The sequence below is a fragment of the Tachysurus fulvidraco genome, chromosome 23 (genome assembly GCF_022655615.1).
Source record: "Tachysurus fulvidraco isolate hzauxx_2018 chromosome 23, HZAU_PFXX_2.0, whole genome shotgun sequence".
Taxonomy (NCBI): Eukaryota; Metazoa; Chordata; class Actinopteri; order Siluriformes; family Bagridae; genus Tachysurus; species Tachysurus fulvidraco.
Window position 1 is genome coordinate 18023103 of NC_062540.1, and position 25765 is coordinate 18048867.

Genomic DNA, 25765 nt, shown 5'->3' on the forward strand with positions numbered 1-25765 from the left:
TTCCCCTACTTTACTCATACCTGGCCTACGTACAGTGTGAACAGGAACAAGTGGGTTATCAGCATCAAAAGCTTTAAACACTTCTCTAGTACAATCTGGCAACGCTGCGTTTTAGCTTTACTGTATTTTTAGTGGCCTTGGAGCATGAGCAAAGGATAAACAGAGATTTTGGTAGACATGCTGAGTCAAGAATAAAGAAAATCTCTATGTATAATTAAAAATCATTTCAAATTCCTTTTGTATCTAATCTACACACATAGATACATACTGTACATACAGGCGGTCCATTTAAATTTAATTAATAGTGTGATTGGTTTTTTTTTTTTCTTTTTTATTATTATTATTAATCGGTGGCCACGTTTATTTCGGCCAATTTTTTCTTTACTCTAATTAGTCAAAACTTTAAAATAATCGAGCTATTCATTATAAACTGAATCGAAGAGTCACTTTGGAGAGTTTAAATTAAAAAAGTAAAGAGAAATTTAAATCTAAGCAGTTTTATTGAAGGAAAAAAAAACATCGGCATGAATATGTTTTGAATATTAAATACGTCGACTCGAAATTTAAATACGTTTTAAAAATTCATAAAGAAAAATTACCTTTTTTTTTTTTTTTTGGAAATTAAAAAATGTTGGAAAATTCAGAAATAAAGAAGCTACTATAAAAATACAAGAATATTCATAAAATAACATCGCAACCCACACAGAAGAGGTTAAGTGGATGCAAAAGGTTTGTCACTTTACAAAATAACACAGAAAACCACAGAAAGTTCCAAAAACACACTTTATTCACATGGCAGTTTAAAAAAAAAAAAAAAAAAGTCGTATTAAAAAAACGTGTAGAAAATGTCTCATGTATATAAAAAAAAAGTGTTTGTACTTTCCGCTAATACAAAAAAAAAGGCAGCAAATAACAAAAAACGTTACCGCTAAATATTTTTGATTGGCCACAACAGTCTTGGTATAAAAAGCATATAATAATATCACATAGAAAAAGGCACAGTTATTCAAAAACAAAAAATTCAGTGTTCGTAAAATACCGTCAACATGCTGGAGTATAAAAAAAAACAACAGTGTTATGAAATATGAAATTAAGTGTAAAGAAATGTCTCATCAAATCAAAAGCTCTTTTTTTTGTCACTGAGGCCTTTGATATGAAAGCACGCTTGGTAAACCTTTAATTTGTGTGGGGTTTTTTTTTGTTTGTTTGCTTTTCAGCTTGGTAGAAAATTGTTTAAAAAAAACAACAACACTTATTTTGTTCAATTGAAATTTTGCTTTTCTAGCTTTTGTTGATCGAGTGTAAGATAGTGCTGACAGGATGCTAATCGAATCCTGGGCGTTTTTTTTTTATATTATTATTAGTTTTTTTTTTTTTCAATTTTGAAATGGTAACACTTTGAAATGACGAGTGTCTCGTTAAAGGACACGCGTTATTTCCGAACTTGGCAATGTGAACTATGAGGCACTATCAGTGCTTTGGGTTACTTAAACATCTTTGTGTGATTTGTGAGGCAGCACTGCTGGGCTACAGGGGTGTAAATCATGGTAATGCTCGAAGGAAACACGCTCCTTACGGTTAAAGCACGACAGACTAAAAAATTAGCAGGATGCTCGAATACTGGGATCCAACACTGACAAATGCGCCCGTCATAGTTTTAATTATTCTTAATACAAAATAATAAATTATTACAAATTGTTATTTATATTAAAATCCATACAATTAGAGCCCTCATAGACAGTTCATTTTCCCACGTATAATACAAAATATATAATACAATATTATTCAGATATAAAAAGACGACAAACAGAATAGAAAAAGTAGAAAAAACAAACAAACAAACAAACAAACAAAAAAAAAAAGTTTCGTTTTCTTTGGTTGGCTGAAATCCAACACGGAAAAGCACAACTTAATTGATGGTTGTGCAGTCAAATGAATGGCTCTACGCCTCTCCCAAATCATGTACCACAATGACTCGACCCCGCCTAAGGAGCGGCCATGGAGTGTTTTCTCTTTCCGTTATTGTAGAACGATTGTCTTCTGTCTCTTGACCTCGCGCCTCGACACTCCCCGCGTGCCTCCTACCTGACCAGCGTGCGGGGGCAGAAGTTGTTGAGGTATTTGTGTGGCGTCTCAGAGGGCAGAAGCTGGTCCTCGGTTTTCCCACAAAGCACCTGCTCCCATGTGCCCACATGCTGAGGTGGATGAAGCCAGGAAAGAAGCAAAAAGGAACATAAGTGTCATCGTTTTATGACTTCATTTTCTAATACGACACCTGGATTCGCAGCCTTTTTTTTTACCTTTAGATTCCAATAGATCAATTTTTTTTTTTATGAATAACTTCCAGATCTTTTGAACTTTATTTTAACTTACATACACATACACTTTGTTTCTGTTTTGCTTTAATACACAAACGGTTAAACGATTAGAAGAACGTATGGTGTACGAGAAAGCGTACGCCGTGTTACAGTACCTGCGCCGGACTCGCCAGGGTCCTGCGGGGCACCTGAGCGGCTTTATGCGTGTCCTCGCTCTTCTCTGACGCAGGCAGCATCAACAGTGAGCTCGTCAGCAGGTCCTGCAAAGAGACATTACACAGACCACAACACACACAGAGGTCAAATATTACCCCATAAACAAACCACAGATGAACAGGCAGAAGTTTGTTTTCGTATTTCATCTGCATTAAACAAGTTCAAACAAAGGACAAAGGTGAAACGTCGGACCGGACGTTCGGGCGGTTTTGACGATATCGTCTCGTGATCTCGTCGTGATATCGAGCTTTAACTCGGGGGTCACTTTTTTTTTTTTTTAATTTGCGAATTTAGTCTTATAGACTTTATACGAGTGCTAACTGAGTCTGTAATAGATAGAAACGCTGCTGCATGCACGTCTTCCCCCGAGAAGCGTATTGTGAAACTTATTGCGATATCGATACATTTTTACAGTCTTATCGCCCACGCTAAGGCAGAAATAAAATAAGCTCGCTTACCGACATATTGTGTGTGGGGCCAGTTGAAGAAAAAAGCTGGGCATGAAGATTCTGTCCCTCCCACTGCAGACAAGTCGGTTCAACCTAAAGCACAATTCACACACACTCACTGTTTAATCTAACCTACACTTTGTTCTAGTCTAAATTCACTGCAGGTTACGTGACAGAACGCGTAATAATAGATATAAAGGTAGATGGAGGTATTGACTCACCTCTTGTTTAATCTTCTTGAGTGGAGGCTGTGCGTTATGTGCTCCTCCGACGCTCACTTCACATTCCTGAGGCTCCTGCTTAATTCCGCCGACTACCGCGTCTACAGGAGGGCTGTGAGCCTGAACACGGCGCACACGCTATTGACATTAAACCGCTAGAACACGTGTGCATAACAAATAGATGTTCAAACACACACACACACACACACACACACGTCTACACAAAATCTCACCCTTTTCAGCGGTCCGTATTTGGTGTCCTGCAGGGTCAATGCTGTTTTGAACGGAGTAGGCGTACGAGGAGAACACTCCATGATGGAGCGCCTTAGAGTCGGAGTCCTGAACCTGGCAAGAAAAAAAAAAAAGAAAGAAAAAAAAAAGTTGCATTGAAATAGTCGCGTGAGTGCTGATCGCTTTATCAGGATTACAGTATGTCACCGTACAGTATATTATGTAGATATGAAATAAGGTGCGTCCGTTTTCATTCTACCGATCAGATCGGTTTGGTGTAGAGTGAAAGATGGAGTGAAGTGTGTGTATAGAGTGAATGCAGTAATGCAGTAAAAACAGAAACTTACATATCATTCTCCTTCTGGTGGTGAAGCGAGAGGTCGGGCTGCAGCGGCTTCTGGGAGCACACGGCCGAGGGTGAGACGGGTAGACTCTGACTGTCCGAGTCTGGACTCACAGAAGCGTTTAAGAACTGCAAAAATAAAGAAGAAAGAAGAAGAAGAAAGAAAAAAAAGGTCAAGACTGTCAGACACACTTCATCACACACCTGCTGTCGAGTGTGTAAAGGAACAAACAGCCGCAGAATACACTTCAGAAAATGCAGCTGTGTTTTAGAAAGGTGCATGCAAGTTATGAAAGAAGATGTGAAAAAAGAAGCTTTGCTAATTTCCCCATCTCATGTAGGAATCTAAAACCCATGATATGATCTCATCTCTGCTCATAATGGTTTGTAGGCTGAATGCGAAAGGACAAGAAAATGTTCTTGCGCTTTGTGTTCATTTTCCAAATAGACAAATTCAACAGATTGCACTTGTTATTAGAAGTAACCAATTATTCAAATGTAAGCGTTTGAGCGAGAGACAGACGACTGGAAGGAAAAGTTTCTCGAGTTTAGCCAGTTTTGCGATCACTATGCGAAGATGGTGATGTTTGGGGAATGAAAACCGGTTCGGTTGTAGAGACGAAAGTGTAGAGACGAAAGTGTACAGGCATCTCGAGTCTTTAGAGATGAGCTAATGAAAAAAATCAGCAAGGAACGAGGGATGATTGATGACGTGTGTACTCGTCTAAACGTGACTGCTGCTTGATTAGGGTGACAGGAGTCACGTGATCGAGGTGCGATTCATAAGCAGGTGATTTGTTCGAGGGAAGGACTACTAGACTGGTTCTACAGTAGCACTACCGGTGACTCGGGTCTCTCGATGGTACCTGAGAGGGAGAAAAGGGCAGGCTGCTTGTGTCAGAACGCTTAGGCGTGGAGCAAGCGGACGTCGAGAAGCCGACGTCGTCGCCGCCGTTCGGGCTTGCAGCCTTATGCGCTTTAGTCAAACTCCTAATACGGATCTTGTCCTCCGATGCTGAGACGTTCTGAGAAGATCAGGATTATGCAGAGTGGAATTATTTAGCCCACTATTATTTAATAATATTTTATCATATTTTCCTCAGGACAACACCGATAAACTGATTTATACGCGTGTGAACGCATGTGTCTGACAATAAGCTCGTCCGGGCGGTGAAACACTCGCACATCAGTTAGTCAGAGTTATGTTCGTTTTCTTACAGAGTCGATGGCGTCCATGAACTCTGGTAAGGCTGCCAGGACTCCGCCGTTGCCCGCGCTGCCGCCGCCGTTCGTGCCGCTGCTACTGTGTGGGCTGTTTGTGTTGCCGTGAGCGCTCTCCTCTGGTAGGCAGCCCTGCTCCAAGGGCGGGGCTGGGACGGAGACAGCCACGCCTACGGAGGAGTCGGTCAGAGAGCCGCGACCCCATGTGTAACTGGCCATGGAGATCTGTGAGAGAGCGAAGAGAGTGAAAGAGAGAGTAAATTATGGAGGAAGAGAGGAGAGAGAAAGGGAACTTGGCTTGTTGAATGATGTGCTTGGGAGGGGTGGAGGGGGGGGATCTGTGTTGCACAAGGAGCTGAACAGAGTTTGTGGTGTGATAAGGACACATTGCATCACTTAGCCAAGCAGTTAGAATGTGAAATAGACCCCCAGATGCTTCCTCCAATTATTCACACCCACACACACACACACACACACCCACACACAAAAACACACACACACACACACACACACACACACACACACACTCACGGGTAGTGCTTGCTGTCCTTTCAGCTCATTCTCTGTCGACATCAGAAGCATCTCGATCTCCTTCACTCTCTTCTCTTTCTCTGGATCTTCTTCATTATAGTGTTTCTGGAGAAACGAGACCAGCCGACTTATCGACACAGGGGACGTGTCTTATGGCACCAAAATACACTTTTTAAAAGGAAATTCGAATCAGTTTAGAAAAGAGGTTTATTTTACCTGTATAGCTGCAGTGCCGTGCTGAGGGATGTTAAAAATGTTCAGCTGCAGAGCCAATGGAAACGGCACCTATACGACCCATGATGAAACAGATACATCATGATGACAGTCTGCTGCGTCACTGAGTCACCATAACGCTAGACGTGTGTTCGCGTCGCGTGTGTAATAATATGTGTCTGGTGTAGAATTGTTTATTAATCACTATTAGGAACATCCTCTATGTAAAAATGTATTCGTTTTTTTTACACAGATTTGGAATGTTATTAAACGATAACGCATGACGTATAGCGATGTAATCTCATTAAGTTCATTATTCTTCGACGAACGATGGACGGAACGGGTAAAACGTACCCGTTGTGGGTCGGAGATGTAGTACGGGTACTGGTTAGTGATGGGGCTGGCTGGCATGGAGCTGCTGGTTGGAGTGTGGCTGTAGTTGAGCAGGTGGGACGGTTTCGTGTATCCGCTGGTTATTTGTGATGAGCTGACTTTAGATGTGTGCTGCAGATAGCCTTCCTGTTCCACTTTACGGCGCATCGTAGAGTTCCAGTGGTTCTTTATGGCGTTATCAGTTCTGGGGATGGGAGGAGGATTATTAGACGGAGATCTACTGTAAACATGCAGACAGTAAAGTAACAAGGCAAGAAATATCACATCGTTCAGATTAGGTTTGATTCCTCTAACCTGCCCGGCAGCAGTTTGGCGATCTCAGCCCAGCGGTTGCCGAGTTTCTCGTGGGCCTGATAGATGATGCGATCTTCCTCCTCTGTCCAGGATGTCTTCTTTACCTCTGGGTTTAAGTGATTATGCCAGCGTTCACGACACTGCTTGCCGATACGCCCTTTTAAGTGCTTCGCTATCACTGACCAGCGTTTTGGACCGTACTTCTGCACCAGCTCGATCACCTGAAATGGACAGGAAGAGAGTTGTATTAGTAGAGGAAGGAAAGATGGAGCCAGCAGGGGGGCCAATACAAACACACACACAATCACACAAGGGGAACTTGAATTGCGCAAGTGTTAAGGCTGCACATAGATAGTGGTATTTAACTAAATATCTATAATATCCACCTGCCAATGACTTTCGACAGGCCATAAAGTTCAGCACCTGCTCCGTGCTCCGTACGGTTAATCATTAGTTCCACTCGGCAGCTCTATGGAGCTCTTTCAGACATGTTCACACTGTGCATATACAGTAAGGTGTAAGGTTGTCACATTCATTGTGTCTCTGCTTTGCCGTTTCATCGTGTTCAGGCAATGCACATACCCTCTGGTCTTCTTCTTTGGTCCAGGGTCCTTTAATGAGCTCTGGGTTGAGGACTTTCTGCCAGCGGTGCTGACACTGGACATCTGTGCGGTTCTGTAATTAGCAAGAATGGTTATGAGATTGTGGAAGTGTAATCGCACATGCAGTACGGCGTGTAACGAGGTCTGTAAATATCACTGACAGGATGTTGCTGGTGTGAATAAGCAAAGGTCGGTGTAAGATGCTCTGTTTGTGCTGTGTAATACGCTATGAGGATGTAAGTTATCATGTGGTTGGTGTTTTGGAGCATGAATTACAGAAGGTGTTAGACTGCTGAGATGGCTTCGTGTGTGGATTCCCCTACGAATGCTTCAGAAATGAAACCACCCCACTTTCTTATTCTCATTTACAGTGATTTATACAATGCAGATCGGTTTCTAAAATAAAACAAGTTGCCACTACAGTACGTGTGCTCGTGTGTGTGTGCGTTCGTGTGTGTGTGTGTTCGTGTGTGTGTCAGCAGGTGCACATTGGATTCTGAAACAAAGCAATTTCCCCACCCTACTTGGCACTCACCCAGACTGAGCAAGTCTAAAAGGGATACCCAAATATGCAAATTGTGTCATCTATACTACCTGAAGCTTCTAGCCATTCACATGCAAATACTTATATCTAACACACCTCACCTAGCCTGACCCCCTCCTTTAAGTCCCAAAACACACACACACACACACAAACAAACAAACGTACAGGCAAAAAGCTGGCGATGACTTTCCAATCTTCTGAGCCGTGATGTTCCACCAGTCTTTTCAACTTCTCATCCTGTCGAGAACAAGCCAAATATTACTCAGGATTAGAGAAGGACAGAAAATAATGCAGATAAAGATTTCTCCAGACTGCTCACTGTGTTTAATTTGCAAATCCTATTATATTTATGTGATTTTTTTTTTTTTTAAAAAGCACGGTTTAGCATTTTAACGGTGCTTCTGTGTACCTCTTCACGTGTCCATCGTGTTTTGCCGAGGTGCCGTTTGCCCGTTTTGGCTAATGGTGCATCGTAATCGTGATCATAAATCTCCACATCGTCATCGTCTTCATCGCTGCTGTAAACACTGTAGGAAAAGAGAAAGTGGGAATGGCAGAGAGAGAGAGAGAGAGAAAGGAGGGAGGGGAAGGGAGGGAGGGAGGGGAGGGAATGATGAAGAGCAATCAAAGAAGGTAAGTGGTAAAGTAAAAGGAGCGTGAGTGTAAGCGGAGGTCAGGAAAGCAGAAGAAGTGAGGGAAAGAAGGAAAACAAGTTTGGATGAGATAGAAAACAAAAGAAAGAGGTATAATGAGTCAACTATATGACCAGAAAAGAGACTGAGTATGACGTATGGCGAATTACAAACAGCCCCCTAGTCATAATGTCATGAATAATAGAAAAATTGAGCGATAACAGTCAAAACAAAAGTAAAGTGGATGAACCTGTAGTGCCAGCAGACTGAGAGAAACCTGTTCTGATGTTTTTGGTTTCCACAGATACACGCGAACGTGGTGCGGCCCTGTTTCCCCACCGCTGCGTGTTCAGACCTGCTCAGGTCCTGTCACAGCCACATGCTCGACTAACTCACCTGGCCGGCTCTCGGCCAATCAGAAGAAAGCGTGGCATGCGTGGAAGCCTGTGTTCACATGGCTTTTGTGTGACACTTTATGCACTATGTAAGCCTTGTGCTTATCATTACGACTTAGTGATAAAAGACAAAGAAGAGGTCAAAAGTGCTATATCATGATGACATTTAGCCCAAGAAAGAAAGTAAAAGGGGATCTTGGGGTTTGCCTATTCATTTTAGCATATACCTATATATTGCTGTTTTACCTCATTCTCATCAAGTGAAGACTGAAATGAGTGTAAAACGCGTGTGAAACTTGAATCTATGTTGTAATGCTGACTATATGACTTTATATATTACTCAAACCTGTGGAAGGATTAAACACCTAATTCGGCACTATATACATACTGTACATACATACATACACACATATACATACACAAATACACACACATAAATACACACACAGATACATACATACACACACAGATACATAAATACACACACACACATACACACACAGATACATACATACATACACATACACACACACAGATACATACATACACACACAGATACATAAATACACACACACACACACACATACTGTACATACACACAGATACATAAATACACACACATACATATTTTATAAATTCTATACTTTTTAAACGCCAATTACTTTGTTTAGAAGATTGAATTAAATGCACGTTCTCTCTCTCTCTCTCTCTCTCTCTCTCTCTCTCTCTCTCTCTCTCTCTCTCTCTCTCCGGCATGCAATCGAGTAGTGAGTTGAAACAAGTGCGCTCGTGCCACACTGACATTGGCGTTACTCGCGTGACCCCGTATTTCCTCCGCGTGCGCTCGGGTTTTACACGATTGACGCTTTTTAAAACCACCGAATCTTGCTCTTTTTTGGTTGTAGGAATGTCCTAGAATTATTTATTCTAAACATTTTGCATTAAAAGACAGAGAGAGAGAGAGAGAGAGAGAGAGAGAGAGAGAGAGAGAGAGAGAGAGAGAGAGAGAGAGAGAGAGAGAGAGAAAGCAATTCAGTGATATATCCAGGAGCTTCCACGTGATGCAAAAAAAGTCACAAAGTTTCTGCAGCTGAATGTTTAACGGGTCTGAATTAAAATTCGGTTAAAATAAAAACCGAGATTAACCGATTTAAACCCACAACTGGGTTCAGTTTAAGGTCAGACTAGACGGAGGCTTAAACGCAGCAGGTATACGTGAAGATATCTCGTTTTACACAAGTAACTTATTTCTTAAAGTATTTTCCCACCTGCATCAACCTCAACCTCAACCTCAACCTCATCCACAACTTAACCCTGACTGACCGACGGACCCGCGCGCGCACCGAATGAATGAACATTTAAATGAGAGCGCGACCACCGGCGCTCGCGCTGGCACTCACACACTCACCTGCCCGCAGAGCCACCTGTTCCTGCGCGAGCCTGTAGTAAATATCCTCCCGTAGCGTTTACTCTTCACGTGCAGTTCACGGAGCTTATAGCACACGTGACATTAAAGCGAAAAAGGGAACGATCTGTCGTTACAACGTATCAAAATCTCTCGTGCAAATAAGCGAAAATACACGGCATTTTTACGCGTGCGCTTATTTTGTATATTTATGTATATATTTGTATATATTATTATTATATTCTTACACGCACATACACACACACACAACAGCAGCATGCGTGCATCCGGCATTATGCGGAAAGTGCAAAAGTGCATTTAAAGCAAAAAAATAGAAATGCATGCCTACCTGTGTCTCGGTCGCCTCGCCATCCCGTGTGATGGAAGGTGCGATGAGAGGAGTTTAATGCGCTCAGTGCGCGCGCGTGTATGTGTGTGTGTGTATACGTGTGTATACGCGCTGGCGTGCTCGCTATAAGCTCCTGGTCTCCGCTATGACAAGGAAGTGGACTGACATTAAGCTCACATTAAGGGGGAGTGAGCCAGACTGTAAACACACCATCCATCAGACAAAGCTCTGGCACGGCCTCCCCGTTCCCTCCCGCTAAATTTGGCGCGTTTGTTTTGAGCGCATGCGCAGTGGAGTGAGCCTGGAAGCGCCAACTTGGTCGCCTGGTTGCGCTAAATTCAAGTTACACGTCGGTGTGTGTGTGTGTGTGTGTGTGTGTGTGTGTGTGTGTGTGTGTGTGTGTGTGTGTGTGTGTGTGTGTGTGTGTGTGTGTGTGTGTGTGTGTGTGTGTGTGTGTTTTTCAAGCTTTATTACTAGTCATGCTTATCGAGGTGAAGGCGGTAGCTTTAATGAATGGGAGTGTAGAGAAAGTTCAATGTTTTATGCGTCTACAATCATAGAATAAACTGTACACTAGCATGTATATTTATGGCATAAAAAATGCTTTGGAACGTGACATGAGGACATTTTCACATTTATCAAATCTACACTATCACTTTCGTTTTTAAAAAAAATGAACTGTTACCTAGTTCCTGGTAACTAAAAAGAAAGAAAGAAAGAAAAAACACATAACCAGTCTCTCCAGCTCTTTTCATATGGAAGTTTAATACACGTTAAAGTAGCTCCAGATGATGTCACCACACATAAGTTCAACGTTATGGTTTAATAAAATGTTTTGGTTTTTTTCGTCTTTGGTCATCTAACGATTTACGCATTTACAGTTATAGATTAGAAAAACTTGTGTTTGTTATTGTAAATATTACTAAAACAAAGAACGAAGCGAAATAGCTATTGGTCACTGGGAAAAATGGTGAGACAGACCGGTCTTCGGTAACACTGAGAACATCATAGCGATCCCTGAATGGTCGTTGCAAATTATAGCAATCAACGAAAAGGTTGTTGGAAACAATAGTGATCACTGATTGGTCACTGGGAAATAATGCGATAATTGTTGCAGGGAACAACAGTGATTGGTGATTAGTCATAACAATGGTGATCATTGATTGGTCATTGGAGAAATTGGAGAAATTGGGGATTGGCGATTGGTTACTAGGAACAATGCTGATCCATGATTGGTCATTTGGGGAAAATGGTGATCAGTGAATAATTGTTGGAAACATAAAAGACTTATAAAAGTGCAACTCAGTCGTGCTTAACACTGTCGGTGAGTCAAACAAACTCTCAACTCCTATAACCAGCAGCTCTTATGTGAACTGGAGAGCCATATCGAGTCTAGGGCAGTCACTCACGACATGTCTGCTCAAAATATTGCTATATTTGTCTTTAGGCTGTTGGGATTCTGTTCAGAAAGACTAGATATAGAACGTCCCACTACGTCGGTCGTCCCTCTCGGGCCTGGGACGAGATGCAACAGGAGACACAGAGACTAGTTATTCTGTTAAAATGTCACCAAGTCCCTAAACTGGCAACAGTAGAGATACCTGGTGTGGCATTATTATATCTAATCGAAATGTTTTTGTGCATTTGTCCTTGAACGATAGTCTGTTATTACATAAACATTAACTGCAGTCCTCTTTCTTCAGGTGTGATGTTTCCAAAGCATTATTTAAATGGCCGTTGAACTGTTGATATTTCAGAATAAATCTCTTAATATCAATTTAGAGGAACAGTAACGTGTCTTCATCTACGATCACTACGAGTTCCTCGTGAAAGTTGTTTAAACTTTCAAACAGAGCAAAAGTCTGTTTCTCTTGCGTTTTCTTCTCCGCACTTCTTACTGTCGTTAATTGTCTCGATGCCGCAGTCACGTCCGATCACATCAGTCGGATCGGTCCATTGTCTCTGAACGCTGATGTTCCTGTAGACTAGGTAGTATTGTTGTGGCCCTGCATGGGGTTTAACATGCTCATCCATGCATCTCAACCACCGGAGGAGGTTTCATGGGTAACTTCATTACAAAACACTCACAAAACAGGGTTGTGCAGATTACAATTACCTGGGAGGAGCCTACTGTCACAAATTACTCAGAACTCATCACACAGTTCTGGAAGGAAATCAAAGGAATATGACAAAAGTTCAAGGAAAAACCTGAATGACTTGCATCTTCATCCTTTATAACTTATGACATTTATTTGTTTAATTCAAACAACAAAACAGCACCCGTCTTGCTGATCATAAATATTTTATTATAGACATATGAAGTATGATGTCATGTTATGTAACACCTCCAGCGTATAAATGAATCCATATGGATGCGGATGCATTTTTGACTTTTCGACGAGTCGCTTGTTGCATCTGGGTCTCGCATAAAACTGGAAGAGCAGGAATGCCGCGGTAATCCTCATATTAGGTGTGTTGTGTAAGAGTGCAGTATAAAAGAACACATATAATTTTTGTGTCATAATTAACTACAGGGTGATAAGAAGAAATATCGATATATGTCGATTTTTATAAAGCAGCTGACTGAGTGAGGTGGCGACTTTGATTAGACCGATTAGTGTGAGGTAAAGGATTTCACTAGGACACATTTCCATTATAGTAAAATCTGTCATTTTGTGAGGACCGTCCATATCAGGTTTTGGTCTCCATGGACATCAATTTGGGCAGAGAAACTTCTAAGAATAGAAATTGTCTCAAAGCAGCTTTACTGAACATAAGAAAACACACACACAGAACCACACTATGTAGTGTGAAGGGGTGTGTGTGTTTGTGTGTGTGTGTGTGTGTGTGTTATACTTTCACATGTTGGGATGTGGTAGCCTACTGGTTAAGGTGGTTAAGGTAGTTTAACATCATGAGTTTGATTCCCAGGTCCACCAAGCTGCCCCTCCGCAAGGCCCTTAACCCTCAATTGCTCAGTTGTAAAAAACGTACATCGCTCTGGATTATATGGGTGTCTGCTAAATGCTGTAAATATAAATGTCCTCCTGTATAATGAGGGATGTCCTCCTAATAATGAGGGATGTGGTACGGTGCTGGACTACTGATCGGAAGGTAGTGAGTTTGTATTCCGGGTCCAACAAGCTGCCACTGGTGGGCTCCTGAGCAAGTCACTTAACCTTCAACTGTATAAAAATGTAATTTACTTTGGATAAGGGCATCATCCAAATATACATAATAAAATTAACTCGGTAGTAAAAATAAAACAAATGACTCTGTCCAGGATAAAGCACTGACTGTGAAAGTGAGGTTTGCTTAAAAATTTCTCACATTTAAAGTGCTATTATTAATATGTCTGTCTTGTTGGTAGAGTCATATAATTATGTCACAATGCACTTAAATTTCAGTGCTGTAACAATCAATGACTCTATTTGCAAATTGTTGAAAAAAAAATCATTACATTTTTTCATTTAAAAAAAATGTAAATCTTTGATCACATTTTATCTAATTATTATCTTATTTAATCTTAGGATATATTTAAAGTATTTTGTAGTGTAGTAAGTCAATATCTAACCTTTCTATTTATTTGTTTGTTTGTTTGTTTATTTATTCGGTCAGATTTTATAACAACATTTGCTCATGCTTTCTTAACAACATGCAAAGTCACTTTCCATTTAGAAATATTTGACCTCATCCTAGTCATATATCCTCTTATTTTCTTCGGCACACTTTCGTATGTTTTCATTGTCATTTAATTTTTACTTTAAGTCCACAACTTAAAGTAAAAATTAACTAAATGTATTTAGTCTCTCGCTTCTCTCACCTGCTTTTTTTCTTCCTCACTCACTCTCTCATGCTATCATTTTGTTCATTTCTCTCTCTGTGTATTTAGGTCAGTTTAAGAAAGCATCAGGTCTCGAGTGTGTGTACTGCAGGTGTCTGTTTTTGTTCCAAGTTAAATTTAGACCTGCAAGTGTCAAATGTCATACAGATGTGAATGACACCTTTCAGCAAAAGACTGCAAACTTCTGGGGAAGTTCAATCACGCGCGTGCACACACACACACACACACACACACACACACACACACACACACACACACACACACACACACACACACACACACACACACACACACATGCACGCAAGCATGCAGCCACAACTCTGATTCATCTGGATAGTGTGGTTGCATTTCAGGGTCCAGAGCTAATGGAAACTTTGAGTCTTGGTTGTTACAGGGCTTGCACATATATAATTAAGTTCTATTAACCGTCTTAAGGTACCGTCTTAAGGTATTGGACCAGCAGAAGAGCTTCGATGAACTTCGGTGCCACTGATTCTACAAGAATCATGAACACTGGCTCTTCTGAAAGAGATTTCATCAGGAAGTCTTTCCATGATGGCTGGTCGCTCCAACATTTTTTTCCATAGTTCATTGATTTGGTTAAGGGCCGGTGTGTGTTTAGGCCGAAGCATATAATTCACATCTGTTTAGTGAATGATAATCATGATTAAAGATTTTAAAGAACCTTGCACTGAGTTGTAGTGACATATTGCTCTAAGGAGACATGTGGACTCAAACCATGATTCTAATATACATCAATAAATAAATGCTTGCCAGGTTTATGTGTCACCTATCACTATATCTGTGTGTGTGTGTGTGTAGGTGGGTGTAGGAGGGTGTGTATACAGCATATGGAACCCTGTAGATTATCAGTACTGATAAAAGATGTAGTATTGTTAATCTTTTGTTTCAAATGTCTTCCTGGAGAGGAAGGGGGAGAGAGGAAACGGCTTGATCGTGGTGGAGGAGGTGGTGATGAGGGGGTGGGGGGAATAAGGTGGTTTCCAGGAGTAGGCAAGGAGCGGCAGCTGTAGGACAATCACTTTACACTGGGAGATAACTCTTACAGAGGGAATTTTCCTCAAGCTTGATATCACTATCTTGGGGCTACAGATTATAGCTATGCACATGATGCACGTGTGTACGGTACAGAGTGTAGGAAAGGAAGGTGAGAGCCGAGGTAGGACACATCTGGAGCAGCTGGATAGGCAGTGATACACAGCCTAGATTTTTTATTTGGCTAAAATGTTTTCTCAGGATGCTTTGGATAAATGTGTCAAATCACACACACACACACACACACACACTTATAGAGCACATCATACAAATACAAATGTCTCTGGGACTATTGACTGTCCTGTATGATCTCCTAAGAAAATAGGAAACATGTCCAAAATTATGATTCTGGCAAATATCCAAAATTCACTTTAAATCACTGAGAACTGAAGGATAGAAAATCTTATATTATTCAGCAATTCTGGTGCTGAGTTTATGAGCTTATGCATGCAAGACCTAACATTCAGTCATGTCAGAAATGTGTACAAGTAAATCTTATTTAAATGATTCTTTTTTTCCTCTCCGAACAAAATCAGTCGGAATGAAAGATGCTCTTAGTTTTCACTTTAAGTCTGATATGTAAAAATATTTTTTTATTTACACACACACACACACACACACACACACACACACACACACACACACACACACACACACACACACACACACACAGCTCAGGTTACTTCCTGTGATTTTCACGTTTTCCTCATGTCCGTTTGGGTTTCCTTCAGGTTCTTCCGAACAGTAAAAAGCAATTAATGAAGATAAATTAATAAAAGAATAAATGAATGAATGACAGAATGAATGAATGATAAATGTGCACCAGAACATCTACTCAGCTGCTGTGCTCACAAACTGAACTGAATTTAATTAAGTATATATCACTGAGCTTTGTTTTTCTACAAACTTAGTTTTGTAAAGCTGCAAGTGACAGAATTATGTTAAGTTATGTGTAATATTTAATGCGTTTCTGTGACAAGAGCAAGCTATAGTAAATAACTACAGTTTTTTTATTGTAAAATTTTTTGCAGACAATTAATTACACATCAACTTTGTAAATAGTGTAATTAGAACGATGCTAACATCAGACACAAAACAGCTGCACAAACGATAACGTATCGATTTAGTGCGTTCGTTGTGTGCGTTTTCACGTGTTTCGTTGTCACGTGCTTCTGCAAACTAACGCGACTTTTCATTTGAAAGCTCCGAGTTGTGTTGGTGTGCGCATGCGCGGTGCTCGGTCCAAACATGACGGCTGTAGTTCAGTGAGCTTCTTACGTCAATATTATGCCAATGGACGCATATGCTTTAACTTTTTAGCAACAAAAACAAAACAAAACGCTAAAATAAAAGCACAATGTCTCGCCACAGGAATGTTCGAGGGTATAATTACGATGAAGGTGATTAATGTCCATCTGTTTGTCTGCCTTGGACGAGAACTTGTTAATTAGCTAGTAGGGAGTAGCTAAGCTAAGCTAAGCTAACTATGCTAAGCTAAGCTAACTTTGCTAACTTAGCTAAGCAGCAGGTGGCCGGCTTTATTTAAGTGCTGGAGTATCAGGACTTTAAACTCTTTATAATCAGCATTAAAATGACTCAATGTATTGCTTTTTATTGTAGCGAACAAATATAAATTTAAATAAATTTATATCCCTAAACATGTAGTTAGCTAATGTAGCTTGCTAGCTAGTGTAGCTGAGGAGAAATAATACTAAGCTAGCATTTAGCTAAGTAATAGTTATTGCTAACAGAAAGGCCAAAAAAATAATAAAACACACACAAAAACGCTGAAAGCTTCAATTAAACATTAATGAAACTGTTCCAGTTAAAATATGAATGCTGTTTTTTTACGTTTGTTTATTTCTTTAAATAATTTGTGTATATCTATATTATTGATTTATATTTCACTAGGACTTTCATATAAGTTGCTGGAATTTTTTTTCTTCTCAACTTCACACATGCTCTATTCTGATCTGTTTTAACTCACAGATTTTGAGGACGATGACATTTATGGACAATCTGTGGACGATGACTTTTGCATCTCACCTGCTACGGGTTGGTGTTGTGACATTGTGGTATTATGTGAATAGAAAACGCTGCACAAATGCCTCCCTGGTCCAGTTCTCATACAAACCCAGATCATGAAACACACACTGTGCTACTGTAGGTATTACACAAGCTGTGTTTACATCCACCTTAATAATATGTTAATAACCCGATGGAGAGCTCCTTCGAGACACACACTCACCTCGGTCGGAATAGACTAAATAGACCGTTCTCAATTCGAGCAACATTTTGAAAAGCTTGGGTCGTTTATTTAAGAATCTATACAGAGTAGTAATCGACAAGCTCTCAATATTTGTCCTAGAGATTCGTCCCCCTGTCCTGCACACTTTATAATCATAGGAAGTCACAAGTCATCCTAGGAAGGCGTAATTACGACATCAGCTGCATTCAAATCACTTTGATTGGAGCAAGATTTAGGTGAAACTTCTCTTAATTAACTACAACAAAATACAGCTAATATTTTTAACTCTGCTTCTAAAAATGTCGAACAACAAATACACATCAGTTGGGTTTTGGACGCAGGTTTTAAACCAGGAAGTGGCCTTAATTAACTGATTAGACAGACATGTGGCTCTGAGATGAATGTTTCTGTCTGAATCTGCAAGCACATGGCTTGATAAGAAGACATTATAATTGAACTTTTAATCAGTGCTTATTCTTACACAAATGTTAATGCTGGTAATGCTATAAGATTAGTAATGGCATTGTTCTGATGTAGAACGTGATTTATCTATAGACAGTCTGTTATGTTAGCGCTTCCAAAAACAATCCTTAACTATCTTATCAACCTAATAATGTATGTACTTCATCTTAGGCAAGTTAAGGAAGTTTGAAAGGAAGTTACAATTTCCTTTATATTTACGGTGAGGTGTCAAAGTATTTTCTAGGCTGAGAAAACCGCAAAAATATCCAGCTACAGTGACCTACAACAGGTTTCCCCCAGATTGCATCATACATCATTTAGCCATTCATCTCCAGTGTACATTAATAAGCTGAATCAATGCATTTTTTAAAATGCACGTAGACTGAATTGTCGTGCCATGATGTCACATCGAACCGGTGATATTCATACAAAATATCAACAAAATGCCTGGAAAATTTTTAGAAATATGTTAGTTTTAAAATGCTCGCGTGTAGAAGAAGGAAAAAGTTGAAAGTTGCTCGTGATCCATTCGTCGTTAAAGTGCAATTATCCTAATGATAATAAACCTAATTAGAACATTATCGCACTTTGTCTGGTTTCGTCTCATTTCAAAGCGTCAGCAAAAAAACCTATAGATTGTAGTCAGGAAAACGCCTGCATGTTTTCGACGCCTGTATTTTCTATCTGCTGTTCCAGATGTTTAAACGTAAAAGTGCTTCAGTCATCAATAAGTCCATTCTATTTAAGTGACATTCTGCAGCTCATTTAGAGCTTTTTTTTTTTTGGAGTGCCAAATTTTAGCACACAATTTTAGTTTAGCAAGACAAAAGAGAAAACTTGGCCTCCTGATGTGTGTGTGTGTGTGTTCATGGTTTCCTCAGCTGCTCAGTTCATTTACTCGCGTCAGGACTCGCGGCAGACGCGGCAGGTAGAACCGCTGGAGGAGGAAGAACATGAGGAGGAGGAGGAGGAGATGCCGACCTCACCCTCCGTCACGCAGACGCTGGACCCACTGACTCAAGGTGCAGTATGTAGAAATGTTGTCTAGGATGGCTTTTTTTTTGTTGTTGTTCTTGCCTCGACTCCAGGTAGACTTTTGTCCCAAACTTTTTGTTTTTGTTGTTGATTCCGCGGTCTTTAAGTATATAGTGTTATTTATGATGATGAAGGAAAGTCTGTGGAACCCAAAGTCACTATGTGGTGTGTTGATCAAATTATATATATGTATATATTTTTTTACCTTTGATCTGAACGGTGTGTAAAGTGACGGTTCTGTTGGAAAATCTTCACTTCAACAAATTCTCTCTTGTTTCACGGGAAGTCGAATTGCAGCTTCAGATGTTGTAATAGTTCGACACCAGCACGAGGTTCCCATGAGGGAAATGTTGCAGATGTTCCTGTGGAGTTGATGAAAGCTGTGTGTGTGTGATGTGTGTTTTATTGTAAAAATGGATATTTGTATTTAAGCCAGGTTTTTTTCTCTCTCATGACATGCAGGTATGAGAATGTTGTACTCACACAAGATGTTTTGTGTGTATGTGTGTATGTATGTATATATGTGTGTGTGTGTGTGTGTGTGTGTGTGTGTGTGTGTGTGTGTGTAGATCAGCTGTACTCGTGTTTAGATCAGATGAGGACAGTACTGGGAGACTCTGTTCCTGACTCCACACTAAGAGAAGCGGCTCTGAAGTACGACTGCGATCCTCAACGAGCTCTCGACTCCATTTTGTCTGCCGAAAGTAGCAGCAAGCAGACAGCAGCGTCTAAACCCCACCCTCCACCACAGAAAGGTACGCACCCCCAGTCAGGGACACGTCTCAGTGCACCAGGTCCGAACTCCAGGGGTTTTCCAAAAGAGGGTCAATTGTTTTTTTTTTTCGTTTTTTTTTCTTCTTTTTTTTCTCCACCTCTCTATTACTTTTGAACTCTTTTTATTCCTCAGTAGTATAAATGAATTCTGTGATGTTATAAAGCTGTACTGTACTGGTTTTAAATACAAAAACCTCTGTGATCTTTTACACGTCTCTGTCTAAATCTGTAAATACCGTGGGTTATACGGGGTGTCCGCAAAACAAAACACGTAGATGTGCCATTCTGAGACATTTAAACACGCATCCTTTAATCCCCCTCTATAGTTTACATGGAATCTTTATTAGCACTGTTAGCCTGCGCTCATGCTAACAAGCAGCAAGTCACTCATGTCTCTTGTAGTTTTTTAATTCCGACGAGAGGAAAAAAAAAGGTCGGGACAAAAGCCAATAGCCTACAGCATTTTTGAAACACTAAATGTGTATCAAAAGAATTTTGGAAATCGGTTGTTTTAATATACAATAATTTGCCAGTCTCTGTATTAGCTTTTAGCAGATTAGAATCAGAATCAGAACTTTATATGCTACAAGGAAATTGTTTTAGTGCCATATGCTTCCAGTACACAGAGATCATAAGATGAGAATACAAAAAATACGCTTATGTAAAAAATAAAAAAAATAAATTGTGCCTACAGTAAATACAGGATTAATGCACGTTGTTTTTGTGTAATGGGGGAACATTTAACTGTTCATGAGGTAGATCGTCTGGGGCAAGAAGCTGTTCTTGTTTGTGGTTGTGCTGCTATTTGGGGCTCTGTAGCGCCGGCCAGACGGTAAAAGTTCAAAAAGCGGATGACTTGGATGTGACGGATCCAGAGTGATTTTCTGAGACCTTTTCCTCACTCTGGATATATACGGTTCTCGAAGGGCGGGCTGGGGAACACCGATAATCCTCTCAGCAGTCCGAACCGTCCTGTGTAGTGTTCTGATGTCTGATTTTTGTAGCTGAGCCAAACCAGAGTTACTGATGTGCACAGAACAGACTCCATAACGGCTGAGTAGAAGTGTTGCAGCAGCTCCTCTGTACTGCAGGCTAACCCTGTTAGCTGCATATTATCTCCAGATACAATATTGAGCTCTGCTACTCTCTTCTTCCGGGCTTTCTTTCTTTCTTTCTTTCTTTCTTTCTTTCTTTCTTTCTTTCTTTCTTTCTTTCTTTCTTTTTTTCTTTCTTTCTTTCTTTCTTTCTTTCTTTCTTTCTTTCTTTCTTTCTTTCTTTCTTTCTCTGTTTATCTATCCATCCATCCATCTATCTATTATTTTATTTATTTATTTTTCTTCTTATGCTCTCAATACACATTTAATGAGGGGTCGTAAAGAAAACACTGGGAGCTGGGAAGGATTTGTCCGACTCTGACATCACTTACTGAAGTGTGAAGTGAAGTCTGGCTGCCCACTTAAAGCATCAACAAGAGTTCGACTCGAAATACGAATATATTTGTTAAATCTCTAAGCCTGGACTGTACTGAATCTCTAAACCCGGTTCACTGTTTCGTGATACCTTTGTATTCGTCGTTCGCTGCATCGTTCCTGTTGCGTATAAAGTCACGCTGTGGCTTTGTCGATCTCCACCACTGTCTCTGAAACTGGGGTTCATGACAAAATTATCTGTTATACAGTCATCTTTTGCTTTGTCGCTAGCTTGTGTGACCACACGCTGCCATATTTACTGTAACACGGCGGTCATCAGTCAGTGTGTGATTCATCTTTGACACGTTGCGTGTCGTGGTCATGAACAATCCGTTTGGCCAAAAAAGGGCGCATGCACAACCGATCGATTTGTTTATTCTGGATAAAAATGGTTATCTGCACAGATATAAAGCTCATTTTAGATCATACTGGACACCCTTTATACTCATAAAATCAGCTCAGCCAAATAAAAACATGCTACTTCCCTGATTCGGAAATAAATCAGAGGACAGGGTCAAATGGCCTCATCTGCTGCTCAGGTCATTTTTATATAGACTTAAAAACCATCACCTGGGTATTAAACTACTTCGGTTATTGGAACCGTATGTGTTCAAAGAGACGGCTTCAAATAAAAAGGAGCAGATTTATTTAAATATTGGTTTTAATCACCATGTGAGTAACGTATTGCCTTCTTCTCTCTTTGTCTGATCTCAACCATCGTATGGCTGCTTGTGGTGCCTTGCAAAATCTCCTTCGTCCTCGTCACGTTGGTTCTCTCTGCATGCGATTGGCCCTCGTAAGGTAAGGAGCCTTATCCCTTTCCACACCACACAACGCTGATAGGGTCACACGTGTAACCTCAAAACGCACACAGCCTCAGCCCGGGTCAGGGCTTTCGTACAGCCTTAGCGACCTTTTAGTCCGGACCGAGCCAGACGACGCTAAGGGCTGCGATCGGGTTTCTTGTTTTGCGAAAGACAATTTAACTTCAAATACTTGTGTAGCTGCAGGAGCGAGCTCTCTGGCTCAACTTATGGCTGAGCATGAGCACAAGCATGCAAGTCCAGCTCAGGGTCCAAATATCTCCATCAGTCTTGGTCTGGGACCTGGTATTTCCCTCTCTAGTGGTCTCGGCGTTCCTCCTGGTCTGAGCAGTCTCACCTCTGTGAGCCCTGCATCCAGCCTCCTGTCTTGCTCTCTGAGTAGTCTGTCTCTACAAGACCCTAAGGTGGCCGGATCATTGCCTGTTCCACTAGGGAGTCTGAGTAACGTCTGGCAGGCTAGTAAGGCAGTGGACGTGGGTGGGGTCAGCAAAAGTCCTGGGGTCGGAGGTCAAGGCGGAAGCCCCTCGTTGGCCGAACTGATTCAGGAGCATAAGAGCAACAGCCCCGATCTTTTCAGTTCACTTCCAGGTCTGCAAAACTTCTCTGGGCTTACGACGAATCCACTGTGTAACACGAACACTACTAAATCTCAGCACAGCAGCACCGGTCTCAACAATCTGCCTTTTCCGACACTGACTGCTAACCCTCCTCTTCCTCTTCCTCCTGGGTTCACCGTGACACCGTCTTTGTCAGATCTCATTTCTCAACACCCAGCTCCAACGCCAAAGCTCCAGAGCCACGTGCCTACAACGCCTCTTAAAGAACACAAAGCGGTGCGAGCTAAGCAGTCCTCTCGGATCCGTAAACCAGAACACGTCGATTTAAGCACGCTCATGGCGCAGACTTCGCCCGAGCCTTCTGCTCCTCGTAGCGTCAGCCACTCTCCCGCTTCACCTTGCTCCAACCGGACAGCAGCAGGGGTTTTCGCCGAGCCGTCCGTATTCGCGCTCACCATGTGCGTGCAGGTGAGGAAGAGGAGAAGCCAGCGCAGCAGGGTCAGGCATCCCGCTTTCCCCTACAACAAACCGATGATGAGAGTGAAAGAAGGAGTGCAGGTTTCACCCCTCCATCACATCACACCGTTCTCTTTCAACACGCCGTCTCCCGACGACATAGTCAAAGCCAACCAGAAGAAGGCGTTTACGAGAGAGTAGAGCGTCCGTCTGCATCTTTTTTAATTTCAACCTGAAACAAGCTGCCATAGTAAAGTTCGCTTTGTCGGATTGATCCCCGACGGGGAGTTTAAACGTTTTAAATCACACTCTGGACTGTTTTTTTTTTTTTATCGAGTAAACAACCTCAACAACGAACCAGGTGCATTCATTCTCAGAGCAGCTTTTTTTCTTTCTTTATTTTTTTACATCCGTATTGTTATAGGTTTTTAAACTTGGTTTTGTTTCCGGGATGCAATTTCTTTCATAGTGTTGTTTTTTTTTTTATAGACAAAATATTTTTCTAGTGGTCTTTTTTAAATATCTGTTCATTATCATCACAGAGTCATCTGACAAGTGGAAAAAATGTGAAAAGGAAAAACAAAAAACACAACCACCAACAAACACACACACACACACACACACACACACACACACACACACACACACACACACACACACACACACACACACACACACCAAAAAAACATCTCTTGCACAGCTGCTGTGCTATGTTTTGATGTCAGGAACATTTCAGGTTTACCACAGAGGCAGAAAGAGAGAAAACGTGGAGAGCATGTTTTTCTTTTTGTTTTTGTTTTATTTGTTTTTTGGGGACACCTGAAATTCTGTGCATCTATCTATACATTTCTATTATTTGTACTGCAAAGTTAACTTTTCAATAATTCCTAATAACCAGGTTTATTAGCTCCATAACCAGCTGGTTGAGTTTTATTCTCCGTTTTAAAGCACTGATGTACAGTTGAGATTGGTTTTGATTGATGTGGGCGTAGGCCTGAGGTTTGTGTATATACCGAAATAAAGATTTCATATACTGAGATTCGTACGTGTGATTGCATGGGTTGGGTCGATGCGGGTGCAGGGATGTGACACTCTGTGTGTGTGTGTGTGTGTGTGTGTGTGTGTGTGGTTGTCATACAAAGAAGGTAACTTTAATGGGTGTGTAGGCTATGTAGTGTTTGTCATGTATTTGTGACGGCACGTGTACATGAGACCGTTCACTCCTGCAGGCCACACCGAGGTGCAAACACACCCTAAGCATGCTGGGAACTCTACATCGTCAGCTTTGGTTGTGGTTGTACGTGACCGACCACATGTGGAGACGTTCAAGTCCTCCTCCCAACACACACACACACACACAGAGCACATCATACAAATAGAAATGTCTCTGCAACTATTGACTGTCTTGTATGATCTCCTGCTCTCATGGGACAGGAAAAATGTCCAAAATTCTGATTCCGGTAAATACCCAAGATTCACTTTAATTCAATGAGAACTGAAGGATAGAAAAGTTTATGGAAGGGAAATCTAACATTTTTCAGCAATTTTGGTGCTGGGTTTATGAGCTTATGTATGCAAGACCCAACATTCAGTCATGTCAGAAATATAGTACAGACCAAAAGTTTTGACACACCTTCTCATTCAAAGAGTTTTCTTTATTTTCATGACTATGAAAATTGTAGATTCACACTGAAGGGAACAAAACTATGAATTAACACGTGTGGAATTATATACGTACTGAAAATATGTCATATTCTAGGTTCATCAAAGTAGCCACCTTTTGCTCTGATTACTGCTTTGCACACTCTTGGCATTCTCTTGATGAGCTTCAAGAGGTCGTCACCTGAAATGGTCTTCCAACAGTCTTGAAGGAGTTCCCAGAGATGCTTAGCACTTGTTGGCCCTTTTGCCTTCACTCTGCGGTCCAGCTCACCCCAAACCATCTCGATCGGGTTCTGGTCCGGTGACTGTGGAGCCCAGGTCATCTGGTGCAGCACCCCATCACTCTCCTTCATGGTCATATAGCCCTTACACAGCCTGGAGGTGTGTTTGGGGTCATTGTCCTTTTGGACCAAACATTTGGTCTGTACTTTATATACTAGTAAGATTTATTAAAATGATTCTTTTTTCCCCTCCCGAACAAAATTAATTTATTAATCAATCGAAATCAAAGATGTTCTTAGTTTTCACTTGAAGTCTGATGTGTAAAAATATTTTTGTAAAATGTAAATCAGCCCCAGATCACATGAGCGTTATTGTAAAATGAATGGAAACTTCTGGAGCTTTCTAGACCTTTTATGAAATAATATCTGTCTGTAGAATAAAAGCTATTGGTTTTCCCATATCTATCTATCTATCTATCTATCTATCTATCTATCTATCTATCTATCTATCTATCTATCTATCTATCTATCTATCTATCTATCTATCTATCTATCTATCTATCTTAAAATTTGTACTTATTATTATTTTGGGATCTACATGCTTGGATCCCTCAAATAAACACAATAAAGCAAAAGCAGTTGTGACTAGAATTTAGCTCTAACTTGAAACGTTTACTAGACATTTAAGGGAAACAAGTGTAAAATATTCGAAGCAGTAAAGTTCACACCACACCAGGACATGCTGTTCTAGCTAAATAACCAACGATACGAAGCAGAGTTACAGTTATCACCCTGCTGTT

The 25765-nt window shown here is 40.9% G+C and overlaps 2 protein-coding genes across 3 annotated transcripts; one reads left to right on the plus strand and one right to left on the minus strand.

Annotated features, from left to right (window-relative positions):
* Positions 1–812: 812 nt before the first annotated feature.
* Positions 813–10591, minus strand: myb (v-myb avian myeloblastosis viral oncogene homolog). Its single transcript, XM_027134580.2, has 15 exons — positions 10358–10591; positions 7986–8103; positions 7742–7813; positions 7013–7105; positions 6431–6651; positions 6098–6320; positions 5747–5815; positions 5531–5635; positions 4997–5224; positions 3783–3907; positions 3438–3549; positions 3205–3324; positions 2993–3076; positions 2474–2578; positions 813–2195 (listed from the first exon to the last, which is right to left on the minus strand). The coding sequence occupies exons 1-15, from the start codon at positions 10378–10380 to the stop codon at positions 2082–2084; spliced, it is 1812 nt and encodes a 603-aa protein (XP_026990381.2). The 5' UTR covers positions 10381–10591; the 3' UTR covers positions 813–2081.
* A 5851-nt stretch (positions 10592–16442) lies between these two features.
* Positions 16443–23750, plus strand: LOC113635267. Of its 2 annotated transcripts, XM_027134581.2 has the most exons (5): positions 16443–16657; positions 17247–17312; positions 18849–18989; positions 19572–19757; positions 22052–23750. In XM_027134581.2, exons 1-5 carry the CDS (start codon positions 16615–16617, stop codon positions 23281–23283), a joined length of 1668 nt encoding a protein of 555 aa, XP_026990382.2. In that variant the 5' UTR covers positions 16443–16614; the 3' UTR covers positions 23284–23750. The 2 variants fall into 2 exon arrangements, with proteins under 2 accessions (XP_026990382.2, XP_047663569.1); XM_047807613.1 differs by lacking the exon at positions 16443–16657 and having other exon boundaries at positions 17281–17420.
* The last annotated feature ends 2015 nt before the right edge of the window (positions 23751–25765 follow it).

Excerpts from the sequence above, each read along its gene's own strand:
- LOC113635267 (XM_027134581.2), top strand. The coding sequence starts at position 16,615 with ATGTCTCGCCACAGGAATGTTCGAGGGTATAATTACGATGAAG. Across the intron at positions 17,313-18,848 it reads TTGCATCTCACCTGCTACGG|CTGCTCAGTTCATTTACTCG; the intron begins GTTGGTGTTGTG and ends TGGTTTCCTCAG. Across the intron at positions 18,990-19,571 it reads GCTGGACCCACTGACTCAAG|ATCAGCTGTACTCGTGTTTA; the intron begins GTGCAGTATGTA and ends GTGTGTGTGTAG.
- myb (XM_027134580.2), bottom strand. The coding sequence starts at position 10,380 with ATGGCGAGGCGACCGAGACACAG. Across the intron at positions 8,104-10,357 it reads GCGAGGCGACCGAGACACAG|TGTTTACAGCAGCGATGAAG; the intron begins GTAGGCATGCAT and ends CTTTTCCTACAG. Across the intron at positions 5,816-6,097 it reads ACATCTCCGACCCACAACGG|GTGCCGTTTCCATTGGCTCT; the intron begins GTACGTTTTACC and ends TGGGTCGTATAG.